At 45.9% G+C, this 22,346-nt stretch overlaps 2 protein-coding genes across 2 annotated transcripts; both read left to right on the top strand.

Annotated features, from left to right (window-relative positions):
• Window positions 1-13,453: 13,453 nt before the first annotated feature.
• LOC123190742 (putative TrmH family tRNA/rRNA methyltransferase) lies at window positions 13,454-17,985 on the top strand. The gene is made up of 4 exons (XM_044603458.1): window positions 13,454-13,758; window positions 13,891-13,995; window positions 14,845-14,971; window positions 17,466-17,985. The coding sequence occupies exons 1-4, from the start codon at window positions 13,519-13,521 to the stop codon at window positions 17,681-17,683; spliced, it is 690 nt and encodes a 229-aa protein (XP_044459393.1). The 5' UTR covers window positions 13,454-13,518; the 3' UTR covers window positions 17,684-17,985.
• A 452-nt stretch (window positions 17,986-18,437) lies between these two features.
• On the top strand, window positions 18,438-20,813 carry LOC123097004 (benzyl alcohol O-benzoyltransferase-like). Its single transcript, XM_044518796.1, has 2 exons — window positions 18,438-19,052; window positions 19,130-20,813. Exons 1-2 carry the CDS (start codon window positions 18,534-18,536, stop codon window positions 19,994-19,996), a joined length of 1,386 nt encoding a protein of 461 aa, XP_044374731.1. The 5' UTR covers window positions 18,438-18,533; the 3' UTR covers window positions 19,997-20,813.
• Window positions 20,814-22,346: the final 1,533 nt, after the last annotated feature.

The raw sequence follows: 22,346 nt of genomic DNA, 5'->3' as shown, positions 1-22,346 counted from the left end.
TCACACTTGCTCACTGGCTCTGCCTCAACCCATTTTGTGAATTTGTCAACTGCCACTAAAAGATGTGTCCTTTTATCTTTGGACCTTTTGAAAGGTCCAACCATGTCAAGTCCCCAAATTGCAAACGGACAAGTGATTGGAATCATCCGCAACTCTTGAGCCGGCACATGCGCTCGTCGTGCAAATTTTTGACATCCATCACACCTACTGACCAGATCCTCCGCATCAGCGTGAGCCGTTAGCTAGTAAAAACCATGACGAAAAGCTTTGGCCACAAGAGACTTTGACCCGGCGTGATGACCACAATCCCCTTCATGGATCTCACGAAGTATTTCTTGACCTTCTTTAGGAGAAACACAATGTTGAAACGCTCCAGTGACGCTGTGATGATACAACTGTCCGTCAGAAATCGTCATTGACTTGGACCGCCGGGTTATCTGTCGGGCCAGGGTCTCATCCTCTGGAAACTCGCCCCGGGTCATGTAAGCCAGGAACGGTACTGTCCAATCTGGAATAACATGAAGAGCCGCCACCAGCTGTACCTCCAGGTCAGGAATGGCCAGATCTTCCTCTATAGGCAACATAACAGACGGGTTATGTAAACATCTAAAAAGGTGTTCGGTGGCACCGGCTTACGCTGAGATCCCAACCGACTTAAGGCATCAGCCGCTTCATTCTTTCTGCGGTCAATGTGTTCCACTTGATAACCTTTGAAATACCCAGCCACAACGTCGACCTCACAGCGATAAGCCGCCATGAGAGGATCCTTAGAATCCCACTTGCCTGATACTTGTTGAGCTACCAGATCCGAGTCACCTAGACACCGTACCCGGCTTAAACTCATTTCCTTAGCCATTCGAAGACCATGGAGCAAGGCCTCGTACTCAGTTGCGTTGTTAGTGCACGAAAACATCAATCATAACACATAAACAAAATTTGTCACCTCGAGGAGAGGTTAAAACAACTCCAACCCCCGAGCCTTCCAATTGTCTAGACCCGTCAAAGTGAATTGTCCAATACGTGTTGTCTGGCTTCTCCTCTGGTATCTGTAACTCTGTCCAGTCGTTAATGAAGTCAACCAGTGCTTGAGACTTGATCGCAGTACGTGGCACATATTTTAAACCATGAGATCCAAGTTCAATGGCCCACTTGGCGACTCGTCCTGTGGCTTCTCTATTTTGAATAATGTCTCCTAGAGGAGCAGAGCTAACCACAGTAATTGGGTGACCCTGAAAGTAATTCTTGAGCTTCCGGCTTGCCATGAACACCCCATAAACAAGCTTCTGCCAATGTGGATATCTCTGTTTAGACTCAATGAGCACCTCACTGATGTAATAAACCGGTTGTTGAACTGGATGTTCTTTGCCAGCCTCCTTACGCTCCACAATAATGGCCGCACTGACAGCACGTGAGTTAGCAGCCACGTACAACAACAATGGCTCTTTCTCAACCGGAGCAGCAAGAACCGGTGGCTCAGCGAGATGTTTCTTCAGATCCTCAAAAGCAGAATTAGCAGCATCACTCCAGATAAAGTCATCTGCCTTTTTCATCATTTGATACAAAGGCATCGCCTTCTCCCCTAGCCGGCTTATGAACCGGCTTAAGGCTGCGACGCGACCCGCCAACCGCTGAATGTCATTGATGCACACCAGTTTGGCCAGAGATGTAATTGCCTTAATTTTCTCCGAGTTAGCCTCAATACCTCTATTAGACACCAAAAAACCCAAGAGCTTGCCAGCTGGGACTCCAAAAACACACTTGGTCGGGTTAAGCATCATCTTGTAAACCCGGAGGTTATCAAAGGTTTCCTTTAGATCAGTCACTAAGGTTTCCTTCTCTCTGGATTTCACCACTATACCGTCCACATAAGCATGAACATTACGTAATATGATTGTGAAGGCAATTCCGCACACACCGCTGATAAGTCGCCTGGGCACTCTTAAGCCCAAAAGGCATAGACACATAGCAGAAGGCTCCAAACGGAGTGGTGAAAGTTGTCTTCTCCTGGTCCTTAACTGCCATCTTGATCTGATGATAACCCGAATAGGCATCCAAAAAACTCAAACGCTCACAACCCGCCGTAGCATCAATGGTCTGATCAATACGAGGGAGAGCAAAAGGGTCAACCAGACAAGCCTTGTTCAAATCGGTGTAATCCACACACATACGCCAGGTGCCATTCTTCTTGAGTACAAGCACCGGGTTAGCCAACCACTCTGGGTGAAAAACTTCAACAATGAACTCGGCCGCCAAGAGCCAGGCCACCTCTCCAATGGCCTTGCGCCTTTCCTCGTTAAACCGCCGAAGAAACTGCTTGACCGGCTTAAACTTCGGATCAATATTAAGAGTGTGCTCAGTGAGTTCTCTCGGGACACCCGGCATGTCAGAAGGCTTCCATGTAAAGATGTCCCGGTTCTCACGGATGAACTCGATGAGCGCGCTTTCCTATTTTGGATCCAAGTTGGCACTGATGATGAACTGTTTGGATGAGTCGCCAGGCACAAAATCAACCATCTTGGTGTCATCAGCTGATTTGAATTTCAACACCGGTTCATGCTCCGTAGTTGGCTTCTTCAAAGACGTCATGTCTGTTGGGTCAACATTATCTTTATAAAACTTTACCTCTTATTTCGCACAAACAGACTCAGCATAAGCGGCATCACCTTCTTCACATTCCAGGGCTATTTTCCGGCTTCCATGTACTGTGATGGTGCCTTTATAACCCGGCATCTTGAGCTGCAGATACACATAACACGGCCGAGCCATGAACTTGGCATAAGCCGACCGTCCAAACAGAGCATGATATGGGATTTTGATCTTAACCACCTCAAAAGTTAACTTCTTAGCCTTGGAATCATATTCATCCCCAAAGGCTACTTCCAGTTCAATCTTACCAACTGGGTATGCCGACTTACCAGGCACAACACCATGAAAAATAGTGTTGGATTGTTTAAGACTCGTGTCAGTCAACCCCATCCGACGAAACATCTCATAATAGAGGATGTTGATGCTACTACCTCCGTCCATGAGCACTTTAGTGAACTTATATCCACCAACCTGGGGTGCCACCACCAAGGCCAAGTGACCCGAATTATCAACCCGAGGGGGTGATCTTCCCTACTCCACACAATAGGTTGTTCTGACCACCTCAAATAATGTGGAATCGCCGGGTCAACAGCATTTACAGCCCTCTTATGAAGCTTCTGGTCCCTTTTGCATAAACTAGTGGTAAATATGTGGTACTGCCCACTATTCAACTGTTTTGGGTTACTCTGATACCCGGACTGTTGCTGCCGTTGCTGCTGATTACTTTGGTCGGGTTGCTAATTATAGCCACCCTGGTTACCCGGATGGCCCTGACCGTGAAAACCGCCTCCGCCTAAATCGGCGCCCGGACCATGAAAGCCGCCTCCGCCTGAACCGCCGCCAGGTCCGTGGCTACCATCAAACATGTTGGAATTTTTAAATGCCTTCATGATCGTACAGTCCTTCCACAGATGGGTAGTTGGCTTCTCCCGGGTACCATGTCTTGGACAAGGTTCATTCAGTAGTTGCTCGAGGGTGGGACCTGACCCGCCTGACCGAGGAGGTGGCCTACCCTTGCGTCGTTGGTTGTTGCCCTATGTATTGGTGTTAGCCACAAACTCGTCAGCCTTACATTTATTACCACCTTGATTCGTCGGGTTATGCTGGTGACCCTTGCTGTTGCTATTCTTCTTTCCCTTCCCTGTCTTCTCTTCATCAGACGCGGGATCCTTGGTACTGTCAGGATCAACATATTTGACCAGGGCTGCCATCAATTGTCCCATGTCATTACAATCACGCTTGAGCCACCCCAGCTTCTGTTTCAGAGGTTCAAAACGGCAATTTTTCTCCAACATTAAGACCGTAGAGCCGGCATCCATCTTATCAGATGAATGTATTATATCCTTGACCCGGCGCACCCAATGGGTCGTGGACTCACCTTCCTCTTGCTTACAATTAGTCGGGCCCACGATTGACATAGGTTGTTTACATGTGTCCTTGAAGTTCTGAATGAACCGGGCTTTTAACTCCGCCCATGAGCCGATGGAGTTGGGTGGCAACCCTTTGAACCAAGTGTGAGTTGTTCCATCCAACATCATAGTGAAATACTTAGCCATTGCTGCATCGCCATCTCATAACTTTCAATCCATGCCCCAGGCTGTAAGTCGGACGTGTAATTAGGCACCTTACGAGGCCCTTTAAAGTCTTTTGGCAAGCGCTCATTATGTAGAGCCGGCACCAAGCAAGGGACACCTCATGTTCTTGTGGCCACTCCTGCCTCAACAGAGGTTGCCAGATAAACCGGAAAAGCCTGATGAGCCGCCTGCTCAACTGCCAGTTGAACCTCCCGCTCAGCCTCTTGACGGATCCTCTCCTGATCCGCCAAGTTAAGGGCTCCACCCTGCGCCGGCTCATGCCTACACGGTTGGTTACGGCATTGAGCATTGCTCGACATAGCGGCTGAGTCAATATGCCTGCTATAGCTCGGGCTCCGGCTTGGGCGAGGGGTTGAATGGATTCTGTCTCGACTGTAAGAGTACGCATCCTGCTGCGCCAGAGCCGTCTGAAGAAGTTCTCTCACCCTTCGTGTTTCAATTGTTGTCGGAGAGTCGCCTTCCATCGGGAGAGCCACCAAACGAGCCGACGTAGCAATGAGATTCTCCAAAGGGTTAGAAAAGTGACCCGGTGGTATTGGTGTGTAATGAGGCGGAGCAGTATTCATACGTGGTGGCTCCATGGCCCGCGGTTGAACCGGCGCCCCAGCCCCGGGTGTCTTGATCCGGTTTGCCTCCGGCGGATTATTTGGACCAGCCCCGGGTGTGTGGAAGAGGTTCCTAGGATCGTAAGTTAGAACCAGACGTGACTGAGTTTTCTGGTGCCTTCTCCTCATGACCTCGTTTGATGCGTTCAGATCCACCGAGAGCCGAAAAGTCTCCACTTGAAGCTGCTAAGCACGAGCATCCAGAGCTGCCCGTTCTGCCGCCATCCTGACCTCCTCCACTGCTAAGTTTGCTTTGGCCTGCGCCACCTCTTCATGTAGTCGCGCCACCTCCGCGTCATGTTGAGCTTTATCTGCCGGCTCCACCACAACAGTCAATAGGGTCATCAGCCTATCCATGAGGTCCGTCAGTACCAGAGCCGGTGTGCGCGCGGGGTCTCCTGACCCGGCTGCTGCCGCCCCGGTGGTTATTGCTGCCGCTGTTGTGGAATTCTAACCGGGTTGAGTGCCAACCATGAAAACTCCGGCTCGATTCGGCGGCTCAGAGAGGTCCGGAATACTGCTGCAATCGGAATAGCCCCCAAGCACGCCATCTTGTAGCTGATACAAAGAATCTGTCTCGCCTGAGGACGACTCACCGTCAGAATAGATGGTCGTCTCACCGCCATCCACTGATCCTTCAGAGAATTCACCTCCATGGATGCAACCCACGAAGGCATGCCTCACGGCAGGTTGAGTCCGGGCGGATCTCGCGCGCTGAGCCGTCTCGATGAGGTTGGTGCAGATGTCCGGCTCAGGGCCCGACTCGTCGATCTCACAACTACGAAGCTTAAAGGGGTTAATCGGGACAAAGGACACAAGAGGTTTATACTGGTTCGGCCCCTTACGGTGAAGGTAAAGCCTAGTCCGGTTGATGTTGTATTGCTAGGTTTTGATGACCAAGGACCAAATCCGCTAGCTTGGTTCTCGATCTATTGTTTCTTGTCCTAAGCCGCCACTGGGTCGTCCCCTTATATACACGAGTTGACGCCTGGTGGCCTACAGAGTCCCGGTCGGCTCATAAAACGTGTCCGGCTCGGTGACTTCTTTTATATGCCTTTCTTTACAAGTCTTTCTTTACATACGGCGGTTTACAATATTGGGCCTTAAGCCACCTCTGGGCTTAGGCCTTCTACAAGTCTTAATAAACTATCACCTTGAATATTACTGGGCTTCTTTTTGTAATGCGCCATTAGGGTTGACCCGGCCCCTCCTGGGCGGGTCATACCTGGTAGCTATATCCCCAACACTTTTGGTGTTCTCAAACTTTTTCAATCTTCACGCAATACATGAGCGTGAGACATGGATATAGCACTATAGGTGGAATAGAATGGTTGTTGTGGAGAAGACAAAAAGGAGAAGATAGTCTCACATCAACTAGGCGTATCAACGGGCTATGGAGATGCCCATCAATAGATATCAATGTGAGTGAGTAGGGATTTCCATGCAACGGATGCACTAGAGCTATAAGTGTATGAAAGCTCAACAAAAGAAACTAGTGGGTGTGCATCCAACTCACTTGCTCACGAAGACCTAGGGCATTTTGAGGAAGCCCATTATTGGAATATACAAGCCAAGTTCTGTAATGAAAGATTCCCACTAGTATATGAAAGTGACAACATAGGAGACTCTCTATCATGAAGATCATGGTGCTACTTTGAAGCACAAGTGTGGTAAAATGATAGTAGCATTGTCCCTTCTCTCTTTTTCTCTCATTTTTTTGGGCCTTCTCCCGTATTTACGGCCTTTTTTTATTTTCTTCGTCCGGAGTCTCATCCCGACTTGTGGGGGAATCATAGTCTCCATCATCCTTTCCTCACTGGGACAATGCTCTAATAATGATGATCATCACACTTTTATTTACTTACAACTCAAGAATTATAGCTCAATGCTTAGAACAAAATATGACTCTATATGAATGCCTCCGGTGGTGTACCTGGATGTGCAATGACTCATGAGTGACATGTATGAAAGAATTGCAAACGGTGGCTTTGCCACAAATACGATGTTAACTACATGATCATGCATAGCAATATGACAATGATGAAGCGTGTCATAGTAAACAAAACGGTGATAAGTTGCATGACAATATATCTCGGAATGACTATGGAAATGCCATGATAGGTAGGTACGGTGGCTGTTTTGAGGAAGGTAAATGGTGGGTTTATGGTACAGGCGAAAGTTGCGCGGTACTAGAGAGGCTAGCAATGGTGGAAGGGTGAGAGTGCGTATAATCCATGGACTCAACATTAGTCATAAAGAACTCACATACTTATTGCAAAAATCTATTAGTTATCGAAACAAAGTACTACGCGCATGCTCCTAGGGGGATAGATTGGTAGGAAAAGACCATCGCTCGTCCCCTACCGCCACTCATAAGGAAGACAATCAATAAATAAATCATGCTCCGACTTCATCACATAACGGTTCACCATACGTGCATGCTACGGGAATCACTAACTTTAACACAAGTATCTCTCAAATTCACAACTACTCAACTAGCATGACTCTAATATTACCACCTTTATATCTCAAAACAATTATCAAGTATCAAACTTCTCATAGTATTCAATGCGCTCTATATGAAAGTTTTTATTATACCAATCTTGGATGCCTATCATATTAGGACTAGTTTCATAACCAAAGCAAATTACCATGTTGTTCTAAATGACTCTCAAAATAATATAAGTGAAGCATGAGAGTTCATCTATTTCTATAAAATAAAAACCACCACCGTGCTCTAAAAAGATATAAGTGAAGCACTAGAGCAACAACGAACTACTCCAAAAGATATAAGTGGAGATCAATGAGTAGTCAAATAATTATGCAACTATATGAAGACTCTCTAACATTTAAGAATTTCAGATCTTGGTATTTTATTCAAACAGCAAGAAAAATAAAATGGCGCTCCAAACAAAACACATATCATGTGGTGAATAAAAATATAGTTCCAAGTAAAGTTACCGATGAACGAAGACGAAAGAGGGGATGCCTTCCGGGGCATCCCCAAGCTTAGGCGTTTTGGTGTCCTTGGATTTTACCTTGGGGTGCCTTGGGCATCCCCAAGCTTAGGCTCTTGCCGCTCCTTATTCCTTAGTCCATCGAATCTTCACCAAAAACTTGAAAACTTCACAACACAAAACTTAACAGAAAACTCGTAAGCTCCGTTAGTATAAGAAAATAAATTAGCACTTAAGTACTGTTGTGAACTCATTCTAAATTCATATTGGTGTAATATCTACTTTATTAAAACTTCTCTATGGTTCAAACCCTCCGATACTACTCATAGATTCATCAAAATAAGCAAACAACACATAGAAAACAGAATCTGTCAAAAACAGAACAGTCTGTAGTAATCTGTAGGTTTCGAATACTTCTGTAACTCCAAAAATCCTGAGAAATTAGGAAGTCTCAGGCAATTTGTTTATTAATCGACTGCAAGTGGAACTAGTATTTTATCGCTCTCTGGTAAAAAACAAAAAATATTCTCGTGAGCGCATACTTTCTGTTTTTTACAGCAAGATCAAGTAACAATCACCCAAGAAGATCCTAAAGGCTTTACTTGGCACAAAAACTAATTAAAACATAAAAAACACAATCATAGCATAGGATAGATGATTAATTTATTACTAAACAGGAACAAAAAGCAAGGAGCAAAAATAAAATTGGGTTGCCTCCCAACAAGCGCTATCGTTTAATGCCCCTAGTTAGGCATGATGATTTCAGTGATGCTCACATAAAAGATAAGAATTGAAACATAAAGAGAGCATCATGAATAATATAACTAGAACATTTAAGCCTAACCCACTTCCTATGCATAGGGATTTTGTAAGCAAACAACTTGTGGGAACAAGAATCAACTTGCACAGGAAAGCAAAACAAGCATAACTTCAAGATTTTAAGCACATAGAGAGGAAACTTGATATTATTGCAATTCCTACGAGCATATATTCCTCCCTCATAATAATTTTCAGTAGCATCATGAATGAATTCAACAATATAACCATCACATAAAGCATTCTTTTCATGATCTACAAGCATAGAAATTTTATTACTCTCCACATAAGCAAAATTCTTCTCATTCGGAATAGTGGGAGTATCATAAGAAACTCGAATACTATAAATTATTTCCATATTAAAAGAGTAATGTTCAGAAAAGGGGTAATCATAATCATGACAAGTTTTATAAATATAATCATCACTACTTTCTATAGCAAAAGTATCATCACAATAATCATCATAGGTAGCAACTTTGTTCTCATCATAATCGATTGAAACCTCTTCCAAGATAGTGGAATCATTACTAAATAAAGTCATGACCTCTCCAAATCCACTTTCATAATTATCACAATAAGATTCAACATCCTCCAAAATAGTGGGACCATTACTTCCTAAAGTTGACACTCTTCCAAACCTACTTTCATCAATATAATCATCATAAGTAGGAGGCATGCTATCATCATTATAAATTTTCATATCAAAACTTGGGAGACTAAAAATATCATCTTCATTAAACGTAGCATCCCCAAGCTTGGGACAAACATTAATTGCAGTAAATATATTCTCAAAAACATCATCTTCATCAAACATAGCATCCCCAAGCTTGGGCCTTTTCATATCATAAGCATAATCACTCTCATCATTAATAGTATGGATAGCACCAATAGTATAGCAATTATCATCATCACAATGAGAAATAAGAGCAACATCATTTGGGAGAGATACCTTTCTACCTTTACTTCTCCGTCTTTTATTTTTCTTCTTCACATCATGTGTGGGTTCAATCCTCTTTTTGGAGCTCCTTATTAGTGAGATTGGTTGAATAGAAGGCTCCTCCTCGTTACCAGATTCATCATAAGAAATAATAGGAGGATATTGGGAAGCCTCTTCCCTTTCATTAGTATTCTCTTCACCCTCTATTTGTTTTATTTTCTTTATATACTTGGCAATATAAGGATTTTCAATGCAATTCACCGCACAATACATATAAATTTCCTCTAGATCAAAATTAAGAACTCTATCAAGGGCAAATTCTGGAATAACCTTAGATATACGTTTCATTTCTTCATAACCCAAGAGCAAACTAAGTTCATTATGATGTGCAAGGGAAATCAAGTCATCACAATTTTTGGACATGATACGATCATGAAACAATTTGCATTGGGTACTGAAATGATCACGTTCATTGCAAAGTTCACAAGTACGGCTAAGAAAGTTTAAATTTTTGGCACAAACATCTAGCCTTTCTTGCAACCATTTAGTTTCCAAATACTTATGCCTCTTGCAAAATCTATCTTCCCTGTGTTGGTACGTACTTGCAAACTCTATGCACTCCACAAAAATCGACATGCTTATAAGAGATTTTTCATCATGACTAGTGCAAGCATCATTAGTACTATGGATATTCAAAGAGTTCATACTAATAACATTGCAATCATGCTCATCATTCAAAGATTTAGTGCCAAACATTTTAATGCATTCTTCTTCTAACACTTTGGCACAATTTTCCTTTCCATCATACTCACGAAAGATCTTAAAAAGATGAAGCGTATGAGGCAAACTCAATTCCATTTTTTATAGACTAAACTAGTGATAAAACAAGAAACAAAAAGATTCGATTGCAAGATCTAAATATATACCTTCAAGCGCTAACCTCCCCGGCAACGGCGCCAGAAAAGAGCTTGATGTCTACTACACAACCTTCTTCTTGTAGACGTTGTTGGGCCTCCAAGTGCAGAGGTTTGTAGGACAGTAGCAAATTTCCCTCAAGTGGATGACCTAAGGTTTATCAATCCGTGGGAGGCGTAGGATGAAGATGGTCTCTCTCAAACAACCCTGCAACCAAATAACAAGAGTCTCTTGTGTCCCCAACACACCCAATACAATGGTAAATTGTATAGGTGCACTAGTTCGGCGAAGAGATGGTGATACAAGTGCAACATGGGTAGTAGATATAGGTTTTTGTAATCTGAAAATATAAAAACAGCAAGGTAACTAATGATTAAAGTGAGCACAAACGGTATTGCAATGCGTTGAAACAAGGCCTAGGGTTCATACTTTCACTAGTGCAAGTTCTCTCAACAATAATAACATATTTGGATCATGTAACTATCCCTCAACATGCAACAAAGAGTCACTCCAAAGTCACTAATAACGGAGAACAAACGAAGAGATTATGTAGGGTATGAAACCACCTCAAAGTTATCCTTTCTGATCGATCTATTCAAGAGTCCGTAGTAAAATAACATGAAGCTATTCTTTCCGTTTAATCTATCATAGAGTTCGTACTAGAATAACACCTTAAGACACAAATCAACCAAAACCCTAATGTCACCTCAAGTATCCGTGGGTATGATTATACGATATGCATCACACAATCTCAGATTCATCTATTCAACCAACACAAAGAACTTCAAAGAGTGCCCCAAAGTTTCTACCGGAGAGTCAAGACGAAAACGTGTGCCAACCCCTATGCATAAGTTAACGTGATCACGGAACTCGCAAGTTGATCACCAAAACATACATCAAGTGGATCACATGATATCCCATTGTCACCACAGATAAGCACGTGCAAGACATACATCAAGTGTGCTCAAATCCTTAAAGACTCAATCTGATAAGACAACTTCAAAGGGAAAACTCAATTCATCACAAGAGAGTAGAGGGGGAGAAACATCATAACATCCAACTATAATAGCAAAGCTCGCGATACATCAAGATCGTACCACCTCAAGAACACGAGAGAGAGAGAGATCAAACACATATCTAATGGTACATACCCTCGGCCCCGAGGGAGAACTACTCCCTCCTCGTCATGGAGAGCACCGGGATGATGAAGATGGCCACCGAAGAGGGATTCCCCCCTCCGGCAGGGTGCCGGAACGGGTCTAGATTGGTTTTGGTGGCTACGGAGGCTTCTAGCGGCGGAACTCCCGATCTATTCTCCTCCTCGATGTTTTTAGGGTATATGGACATATATAGGCGAAAGAAGTCGGTCAGGGGAGCCACGAGGGGCCCACGAGGGTGGGAGGCGTGCCTCCCTGCCTCGTGGCCACCTTGAAGCTTCCTTGACTTCAACTCCAAATCTCCTGGATCACGTTCGTTCCAAAAATCACGCTTCCGAAGGTTTCATTCCGTTTGATATTCCTTTTCTGCGAAACACTGAAACAAGGGAAAAAAAGAAACTGACACTGGGCTCTGGGTTAATAGGTTAGTCCCAAAAATAATATAAAAGTGCATAATAAAGCCCATAAACATTCAAAACAGATAATATAATAACATGAAGCAATGGAGACGTATCAGTATATACCACGTGTTTGAAGATTTGAGCTGAGGCGTGCACCCGTGCCTACCTACTGCAACTGATTGCTGATTGTTCATGGCCAATGGGCCGTAAGCCTGATTGTCGATGGCTTGAGGACATGTGTGAACATAGTAAAACTGTTAATGATTACAGCACCCGAGCCTCAAACCCTAGCGATCAGGAGGCCGCTCGTCCATGCGTGATCTTGCGTGGAGGCGGTAGAGCATGAATGACGAATGCACGACCAGGGTAACAACCAGTGAGCAGAGCTAGAAAGCTTTTGAACTAGGAGCTCACTCCACTTTATATATGAGGACCGCTCTGCGTCGCTCAACCGATCTAATAGGCTGATTAGTACCCTTCGGAATGTCAGATGGCCTTCCCCAAAACCATTTGGTCATATGTCCATCTTGTTCTAGTCCTTTCTTCTCCACATGTCTTCCTTGCCCCACGTTGTGCGCATTGTTATTGTGCTTGACGCTCCTAGGGTTGTTGTTCACGACACCATGGTAATGTACTTCCAATCTTCCATCACCCTCACATCGGCGAGCTCGCCATGCCAACACTAGATTAGGCCCCCACAACTAGACCTGCAACAAGTGCAAGTTGTCATGGCGTTATCGTGCGGCCTCGTAGCGCACGTTCTTCCCTTGTCGCAACACCGACACTGGCCATGTGGTACCATCCCAACACGACAGTGGCCTTGCAGCTCCGCCGCCCAAGGTTTGATGAACTTCTAATTAATTTGTTTTATTTTGTGATTTTATAATACATGGTTTTCTTCTTTATAAACTCAGCCACACCTGAAAAAATCCCATGCCTCCGCCACTGGTGTGAGCAGGCCTTCACGGATGAGGAAGTCGAGGAAGAGGTGTTTTTTCTAAGGAAAGGAGGAGGCATGGGTGATTTGTCCGGCCACCAATGATCACAAGGCCAACACCTTCAACGAGGAGATCATTGACATGAGTAGCTAGTTTGTTAGTTTTCAGCTATGCACGTAGATGAAATGCCAGGTATGAAAACGAGGATTTGAAAATGAGACTATGATTACAATGGTAAAATATGAGGAGTGGGACGCTATCCGCAAACGCGTCCAACGGTCCGCAAACATATAAGGATTCGTATTTGTAAACTATAATTGCAGATGTTGTAAGACACGATTTAATATACGACTGATATATCAACCACTTTATATGTTCTATTTTTTTTCTGATAGGTGCTCTAAATTTAATTTAAGTACAACCATAGCTACAAAATGGATCTCGAATCCAGCAAAAGAGTATGACAGCTAGGCGGTGGGCTGACTCGTGGGCCCTGCTTGTCGGCTGAACTGTCCACACGGGCAGCTTTCCCCTTGCATCGCTCGCGACACCCCTCCCTCCCGTCCTTTACTTTTTTTCCTAGGGAGAATAGCACCAGGAAAACGGCGGCCATGGCGGCAGCTGCGGCGGCGAGCGGGGCGACGGCGGCGGTGGAAAGCGTGGTGGTGGTGCACAACGTGGCCAAACGGCACAACGTGGGGACGCTGGCGCGGAGCGCGACGGCCTTTGGCGTGGCGGAGGTGGTGGTGGTCGGCCGCCGCGACGTCAGCGCCTTCGGCAGCCACGGATCCACCTCCCACCTCCGCTTCCGGCACTTCACCTCCCTCGCCACCGCCTGCGCCTACCTCAAGGCAATTTTCTCTCCACCTCCGACACACCAAATCCCCCTAACCTCCACGCCCTCTCCCTAAACCTTAAACACTAAACCCTAGCCACCTTTTCCGTATCCCCTCTTTTACCTTCCTGTGTGCTGTTGCTTGCAGGACAAGAGGGGGTGTGACATTTGCGGCGTGGAGATCACCGACGACGCGCTGCCTGTGACGGCCCACCCGTTCCGCAGGAGCACCGCGTTCCTCTTCGGCAATGAGGTTCGTTGGATCCTCTTGTGTCAGTACTGGTTACGAGTGCTGATGTAAAATTAACTAGTCTGGTATGCGATTTTTAAGAGGGGGGCCCGGATGGAGATTACTCAACTTCAAATAGTCAACATATGCAATCACAAATGTGTCATCGCCGCGCATTCAATCATTTTGTACTTTCCATATTGTGCAAGTACCATGTCAGTGTCTGCTGATTGTGTCATTGTTGTAAGAACTAGCTTAACCCAAGTGCAATGTTAGAGGAGAAAATACCTTCCTTGCAGTAGGCTTTCATATCTGATACAAAACTTCATTGGGTATTTGCTTAAAAAATTGTTCGGCTACATGAAGACGTTAACCACATATGCAAGACGTGGCGTAAATGCTATTTTCGTTTCCCCCTCTCTGAATATTGGACCTTCATATCTGTGCAACTTGAACCCGAATGGATATTAGATCAACCATGATGTAATCACGATGTTTCCTAGTTAATCTATCTGTAGTTGTTGCTGGAGCAGCGTTGCCACCTATGTCATGAAAGTAAGGAATTGCGCCCATGAGTCTAAGATCATTTGAATTGATTCATTGTTGTAAACAAATTGTTATCTCAAGACTTTATGTCATGTTAAACATACTTAGTATCACAATCCTCCATGTTTCTGGATTAGCATATTTACTGTTCAATTCAATTTTTTCCAGATGTTAGAAAACTTCTTGTGAGTTAGATCTTTCCTGAAGTTTGCTGGACAAGTTTAAAAGCTGAAGTGGACATTGTTCATTTTTGTTAAGAAACACTGGTAGCAACTTGTGTGCCCGCTATTCTAATTAATTCTTTCCAATGTTTGTTGTGTCCAGTAGGGTACAGGACTCTCACAAAAGGAGTGTGAGGTCTGTGACTTCTTCGTCTACATCCCTCAGTATGGTGGCGGAACTGCATCACTCAATGTTACCGTTGCAGCATCGATTGTTCTCCACCACTTCGGGGGTAAGTTCCTATCCTTTGCTTGATGCGCGATGAATTTTTAGCACAGGTCAAGTTATTTGAACAAGATTTAGGAATTTTTAAAGCCTTTCCTGTGTATTAACTTCACTCTGTTCTAGAACAGAGTATGGAATTTCCATGTTCTGACTCTAAGGGCCAGTTTGCAGTTATTATGCTGTGCTATGGAGTCTTGTTAGTCAGTTCCAGTAAGACTATCCATCTAAACTATGGAGTACTATTGATCAGTAATCATAGTGGAATCAAGGGTACAGAGTTGTTACATCTAAAAAAGACACATTCAAAATAATTGCTGCATGGAAAAAATAAATACATGGAGGAAGGAGATTGAAAGGAATCACAATACCAAACAGAGCCTAAGTAATCGTGTTATCTATGCTAACCATGTTTGTACAATTCTTATTGAGTTAGATACTCTAGGTGATAAGTTGACATATAGAACAGACAGGGTGTTAATCTCTAAAAACGTCACATATTACATACTTACATGTTTGATTCAATCTTTTTTGGAGTTTTTCATGTTCACTTAATGCTAAAACCAAAGTGATTTGCACGGTTGCAAATTGCAACACATGTCTCGTATCTTCTGTTACCTTATGTACATGAGCTCTCCATCAATACTTCAATCATGTGTTCATAGGAACAGTCACAGAACTTCTCTTACATACTGTTAGTTTGTTTTATTTGTATGTTACTCCATTTGACCAAAATATTCTTCAACTAGTACTTGTTTCGTACATCAATAATCTGGACTATTGTGTTACTACAAATTATCAGATGCCTAGTTTTGTCTTAACATTCGTGAATCTTGATGTGTAAGTTGATTTTATAAATACACGTAAATCCATGAATCTAGCCCGTAAGCTAATTTCCCTTAAGTTTAGCGTTTTCGATGATACTTGTCCTACTTGTACTTTTTTTACTAAAAAGCTGGTAATGGCAAGGAACCACTGAATTTTTATTTTTATTTTCATATTCAGATAGGCACAGACAGAGGAAAACTATGTTTACTGGGATTTTATGGCAGCTAACTTAACAGCAGTGCGTTAATTTCTTTGCGTATATGTAGAGTTGTAGACCTTGTTCAGTTTATACCTTTTAGATATTGTATAGCGATCTTCCCTCCAGAATTCGTGTTGCCATTTTTCAGGTGATACTATTTTTGGTTTTCAGCTGTTTCATGTAATTACTTGGCAGTTGAGGCTTTTGTCCTAATCCCCAAGCTTGTTAGAAACTGTGGATGAAACAGGTGGTTAGTGTTACAAAATGGATACCACCAAGTTATGTACTCCTTCCATTTCTAAAGCGAAAGCCTGTAGATTGGGCCCTAAGTCAAACTTTGTAAAGTTTGACCAAGTTCATAGAAAAAAATATCAACATGTACAATACCACATAAATACAATTTGCGTATGTGGAAGATGAGAGATAAACTTTTTTTTAAGTTTCATGAACTTTAAAACCTGGTTATGCAATCCAACTTGTATTAATCAACAGAAACTCAACTTTCATAAGTTGTATCAGTGACCTCACCAGAAATTCACATGCACCTAAGTTTCCCAGGAGCATTTCCTTACTGGCTTTAGCTCTGTCTACTGTATAGAAGCAATAATTGTCGTTAGAGATAATTCTAAGCTTTTAGCACAAGTACCCTTTCACAATCCAAGGAAGTTTTGGAATTAATCTTGGAAAGGTGTTTACTGCATTCTGAACATGGAATTTGCATTGACAGGAAGTATGATGAGAAGTAACAGAGCGTTAGAGCTTTAATTCTGGCGATGGAAGTGATGGGGAAGAATTAGGTCAGGATTGGCGATTTGGGGCTTGGGCACCACTGGGAGGTGGTGCGGCCAGGGCAGGAAGCCCTGACTCAGGGGAGCGATTATGCATTGATTTCTGGATCATGTTGCTGCCTCGTTATTTAGAGGGTTTGCGGTTGCACAGAATCTTAATTTGTTGGAGCACAAACTGAACAAGTGGAAAGTAGTAGTTCACCCGTATCAATAGGAACACCAAACTAGGTACCATAGTAGTAATTCCCCCATTAATAGAAAGACCATTCAAACCAAGACTCTTCCCTGATTTGGAGAACTCTTTTAGAAAGTTGAGACTGGCTCATGTACCACAGCTTCTGAACTTGGATGTGGTTGTTGGCAGCGTGACTACGATGCATCTAAGTCTGGCCCCGCAGACAATAGACCCTATTCTGCACTTGTCTAGTATTTGGTTATATTTGCCAACTCGTGGCCGAAACCCTGAAGGTGTCGAACAGGCTGAAACCTATTGGCAGGGATAAGACACAAACAGCTGCCATTGTTGACTCTGAATTTTACTGGAGAATCTTACCACTCCACTTCTATTGAGAATCTTACCAATCCACTTTTATTGAACACTAGTCTTTCTTGTGCTGGAGTGCTTGTGCCCAGTCATTCTACACACTGTCATTGTCGACTGATTACTATTTTTGCCTGCCTTTCTGCAGTCTGGGCAGGCTTTCCTGAAAGAAGCCGAGAAGGCAGTAAATTTGTGGTTGCTGAGAAACCAAAGGGGCAGTCGAGGGGGCTCTACTGCTCAGATTCAATAGAAGACGTGATTGAAGAGCGAAAGGCACGCAGAGAAAATGCCTGCGATATATTCGAGGAAAATGGAAGTAGCCATCCGCAAGAATCAAATGGTCTAGGAATGATGTTTACAGACTAATCTTATCTCTGCTTCTAAACAAGCCCCTGGATGACAAGGGCTTGATATGGTGAATTTGTAATACATAAGACATGATGTGGCACTGGTTCTATTTTCACCAAGGGAGGGCAGAATTTTTTATAATATCTTTGTTGTTCCAACAAAGGGGGGAAGGAGCAGAAGCGCAATATATGCCTCCCCTAAAAAATGACTTGTGATATCAGGGACGGGATTAAAAACGAGTGCCTTCAAACTTGGGCCAAAAACTACCGCTCCTTTTTGCTATGAAATTTTGTGACATGATATACGATTTATGTTATGCAGTACAAGATTGTTGCGTGCTGTTGGAAATTTGTTTTACCTTTTTGTATGTAAACTTCGAAGGGTTATATTCATCCATCTTTTACGAGTTTCCTTTGCGGACCTCTGAGCGCGGCTAAAGGTCAAAACTTTGCGAGGATGAAATTGTGTGGATATCGAATATTTTGACGGTGTGAAAGCACGAGTTGGGAGCATTTGCAGATCCTGGGAGGTTGAGCATGCGGATCCGGAGCATTTGCAGATCCTGGGAGGTTGAGCATGCGGATGCGGTCAGCTGCAATGTTTGAAGCAGTTTAACTTGCTCCTTTGTTTTGGTCCAAACTACTCCATCAAGTCCATGTAAATCGGACAAACATGGCACAATGTTATAAGACGAGAGCTCCCAGCCAGGTATCTAGTTTCTCCCCTTTTAACCGAGCACTAGGACGTTTTCCAGCTTTGCTCCAAAATGTCAAGCATTGCATTGTTGGACTTTTCGGACGCTGGACTTTCCGGCTGCGAACAATTCGCACTCTGCACAAGTTCTACTGCCGAGAGTAACTCTCGACGTATGGTTTCCAGCTTGTTCCAAGATCATCCTGCGCCGGAGTCCAAGGAGCCCGCCCACGCGACCGCCGCCATGGCGACGCTGGCGTTCGCGGTGCGCCGGCGCGATCCAGAGCTCGTCGGCCCGGCCGCGCCGACGCCTCGTGAGACCAAGCGCCTGTCTGAGATCGACGACCAGGACACGCTGCGCGGGCACGTGTCCTTCGCCCTCGTCTACCGCGCCCGCGTGATGGATGACGACGACGTCGCACCGGTTCACCCGGCCGGAGTCATCCGGCGCGCGCTCGGTGAAGTACTGGTGCACTACTACCCGCTGGCTGGACGGCTCAGAGAGGCGGAGGGGCGGAAGCTAGTGGTCGAGTGCAGCGGTGAGGGGGTGATGTTCGTGGAGGCCGACGCCGACGTGCGGCTGGAGGAGCTCGAGGGGGCCGGGCTCAGGCCGCCGTTCCCGTGCATGGACCAGCTGCTCTTCGACGTGGAGGGCTCCGGCGGCGTGCTCAACTGCCCGTTGCTGCTCATCCAGGTATCTGTAATGGTGGTTAATTTGCATTTGTTGAATGCATGAGTTAAACGTATGTACTGTCCTATCATGGTCACCAGGTGACTCGGCTGCTCTGGGGCGGCTTCATCTTCGCGCTCCGCCTCAACCATACCATGTGCGACGCCATCGGCATCGTGCAGTTCATGAACGCCGTCGCCGAGCTCGCCCGCGGCCTCCCGGCGCCGACCGTCGCTCCCCCGTGGTCCCGTGAGCTCCTAGAGGCGCGCAACCCGCCTATGGCGTCGTTCCCGCACCGCGAGTTCGACCTTATTCCACCGCCGGCGCCGCCGGCCGGCGACATGGTCATGCGGTCCTTCATTTTCGGCCCCTCCGACCTCGCAGCGATCAAGAAGCATCTCCCTCCTCTCGTTCGCGACAAGGCCACCACCTTCGAGGCGCTGGCGGCATACCTCTGGTGCGCCCGCACGGCGGCGCTCGAGGTCCCGCAGGGCGAGGAAGCGCGGCTGGTCATCATCGCCAACTTCCGGGCCTTCGTCGAGCTGGGCCTGCCGGGCGGATACTATGGAAACGCGTGCGTGCCCCTGGCCGCGCTGGCCGACGCCGCTGCACTGCGCGGGGGTGGCTCGCTGGCTGACGCGGTGGCGCTGGTGCGGCGGGCCAAGGCTGCAGTGACCGCCGAGTACGTGCGTTCCACGGTCGACGTGCTGGTTCTGCGCGGCCGGCCGTTCTTGGCACTGCAGAACCTGTTCGTCGTGTCCGACAACCGGCACGCCGGGTTCCACCGCGTCGACTTCGGGTGGGGCGAGCCGGTGTACGGCGGCCCGGCCGACACTGTCTTCGGCGTGACCTTCCTCGTCCCCGTCAAGGACCGTGACGGGGAGGACGCGATTACCGTGCCGATCGTGTTGCCACGGCCGGCCATGGAGCGGTTCGCGGCGGAGATGGAGAGCCTGTGCAAGGCGTAGCGTGTGCCCGGGTCGTCCCTGTATGTATTACGACTCAGTACGTGCGGCATGCGGCTTGCAGGGCTGGGTTGAAAGTTTTTTGGAGCGAGCGGAGGCTGCTCTGAGTGGATTCTTCGCTGTGTCGACTATGTTGAAGACTACTCTGATGTCGCATGCTCTTTGTGCAAACGGTGTTTGCTTTGGAAAGGACAAGGGGGCGGAGTTATTCGGATGTTTCTCCCCTTGTGGTGGAGACAACTCAGCATCGATGCCTACCTTGCCCCCTATATTGTCTTCCACTGAGGGCGAGTCCATGGCCGTTGTCGTGGCTCCGATGTTGAAGAACATGCCTGAGCTTAGGGAGCTTTGTATGAGTCTGTCAGTGGAGAATATGAAGATAGGCTCGTCGGCGACCTCATGTGAGGAACATGACTCCTCTTTGTCATGTGTGCATCTGAAGAATGTGGATGCGTGTGGTGTGTTGGCACCACCTTTTGAGAGCCGCTTGGTGACTGATCGCTCGACATCCGGCAAGACAGATGGTTGCCTCGTGAAGATGAAATCAAAGAGAAACAAACGCAAGAAGTGTGATGGCAAAGAGAAGGCATACGTGATTTCATGATGGGCAGTACTCACTTTCTCGTGTCTTCGTCGTGGCTTTGATCTTCTGAGTCGTTGCATCGATGTTCTCACCAAGTGTTGAGGGTTGTGAGTGTTGTGTGTTAGGAGCATCGGGTGGGCAGTGTATGTATTCGTGGTGCTTCGTGCTCTGTGAGTAGCCCTCTTTTGGGTTGTTTGTATCAGTTTTCGCCCAGTTTTTCGTAAATTAACTGGGCAATTCTCTTCTTCTTAATTAATCGATGAGGCAATTCTTTTGCCTCCGTTTCGAAAAAAATAAAAAAGGATCGCATATGGTATGTCAGTTATGTCATGACATGGCCCGGCCCAGGACGACGGCCCAAGGCCGCCAGGCGGAGACTGGACAGGGCGTTCCGAGTCCAGGATAAATAGGGAGAAGTGCGGCTGGACACGTCAGCGAAGAACGGAACTCATCTCCCTTGCTTTTCCTCAATTCCTCCTGTATCTGAATCCCCTTGTATCCCCATCTGCTTCCTCTGATTTGAGATATTGTAAGCAAGAGCATAACACTTGGTATCAGGAGTAGCTTCGATCAGATTCGAGTCGCGCATGATCCGTTAGTCCGATCATGGTTAGCGGTGGAATCATCTGCCGCTGTAAATCCTATCCTTCGGCAGGAACTGACGCTCGATTTGGTCGAACTGCTGCCAAAGAAGCGGGGGCCTATTGCCGTTGAGCAACAGATCTCGGTGGCGATGGAAACAGTGGAGCAGCAGGCGGTGGCGATCAACACCAAGCTCGATTCCATCGTCGAGCAACTCAAGGGCATGACCGCGTGGATGCAGACCATGGATTCCACGGCGAAGTTGCTCACTGCCTCGGCCTTCCTCCTTCAGCTTCATGCGGATGATGCTACGGCGCGTCTGGAGGCGCTTGAATCGCCTCCGGCTCGTTCCTCAGGTCCAGCCAACACCAGTGCGCCAACCCCAACCGTGGAGGTGCGCACTTACAGCGTGGATCGGCCCAACGGGCACGACGGGCATCACCAACAACCGAGGCTAGTTCTCGGGGATCATCGATCCTCAGATCTGCCACCGGCCAACGGCATGCCCTTACTCTGCACTTCAACTGTTTGACCACGGGTCTCTGTCAGAGGATAGACGCACATCCCACACCACTCACCGCCCTCCCTTTGGTAGTACCTCCAAGATAGATTTTCCCAAGTTTGACGGAGAAGATTTCCAAGCTGGCTCGATAATTGTGAGATTTACTTTGAGATTTATAGTGTGCCCGAGGCCATGAAAGTGAAGTTTGCTTCACTGAATTGCGTGGGTAACCCAGCGCTCTGGCTGAAAATGGCTCAGAAGCGCCATAGTTTTGTCCATTGGAGGGATTTTCGTACTGTCGTCCAGGAAAAATGGGGCCGATATCGACACAAGTTTCATATGCGTCAGTTATTGTTGCTCACCCAGTCGGTTAAGTGACTATACTCTAAAATTTAACACACTTAGACACCAAATTTTGCTCGCTTATCCACATACAAATGAAGTTCTCTTTGTTGAGCGTTATCTTGCTGGTTTGCATCCTGAAATTCGTTCTTCTGTCATTTTACACCAACCGGAAGACGTGGATACTGCTAGTTGCTTGGCCTTGTTGAAGAAAGTGGAATTGGAGCATGAAAAGATCACGAGTTCCAGCAAATATCATCACAAGTCTTCTTCCAAGCAAGGGTCCTCATCAGAAAATAAGAAGAGCTTGCCAGCATTAGAAGATACCCGCAAAGTGTTAGAAA

This window comes from Triticum aestivum, chromosome 1A, assembly GCF_018294505.1.
Source record: "Triticum aestivum cultivar Chinese Spring chromosome 1A, IWGSC CS RefSeq v2.1, whole genome shotgun sequence".
NCBI lineage: Eukaryota > Viridiplantae > Streptophyta > Magnoliopsida > Poales > Poaceae > Triticum > Triticum aestivum.
The sequence above is the reverse complement of the archived record's forward strand: the minus strand, read 5'-3'. Positions and strand labels throughout refer to the sequence as shown.

Coding starts and splice junctions, on each gene's coding strand:
- LOC123097004 (XM_044518796.1), top strand. CDS start 18,534: ATGGTTTCCAGCTTGTTCCAAGATCATCCTGCGCCGGAGTCCAAGGAG. Junction 19,053..19,129: donor GCCCGTTGCTGCTCATCCAG/GTATCTGTAATG, acceptor CATGGTCACCAG/GTGACTCGGCTGCTCTGGGG.
- LOC123190742 (XM_044603458.1), top strand. CDS start 13,519: ATGGCGGCAGCTGCGGCGGCGAGCGGGGCGACGGCGGCGGTGGAAAGC. Junction 13,996..14,844: donor CGTTCCTCTTCGGCAATGAG/GTTCGTTGGATC, acceptor TGTGTCCAGTAG/GGTACAGGACTCTCACAAAA. Junction 14,972..17,465: donor TGTTCTCCACCACTTCGGGG/GTAAGTTCCTAT, acceptor GCCTTTCTGCAG/TCTGGGCAGGCTTTCCTGAA.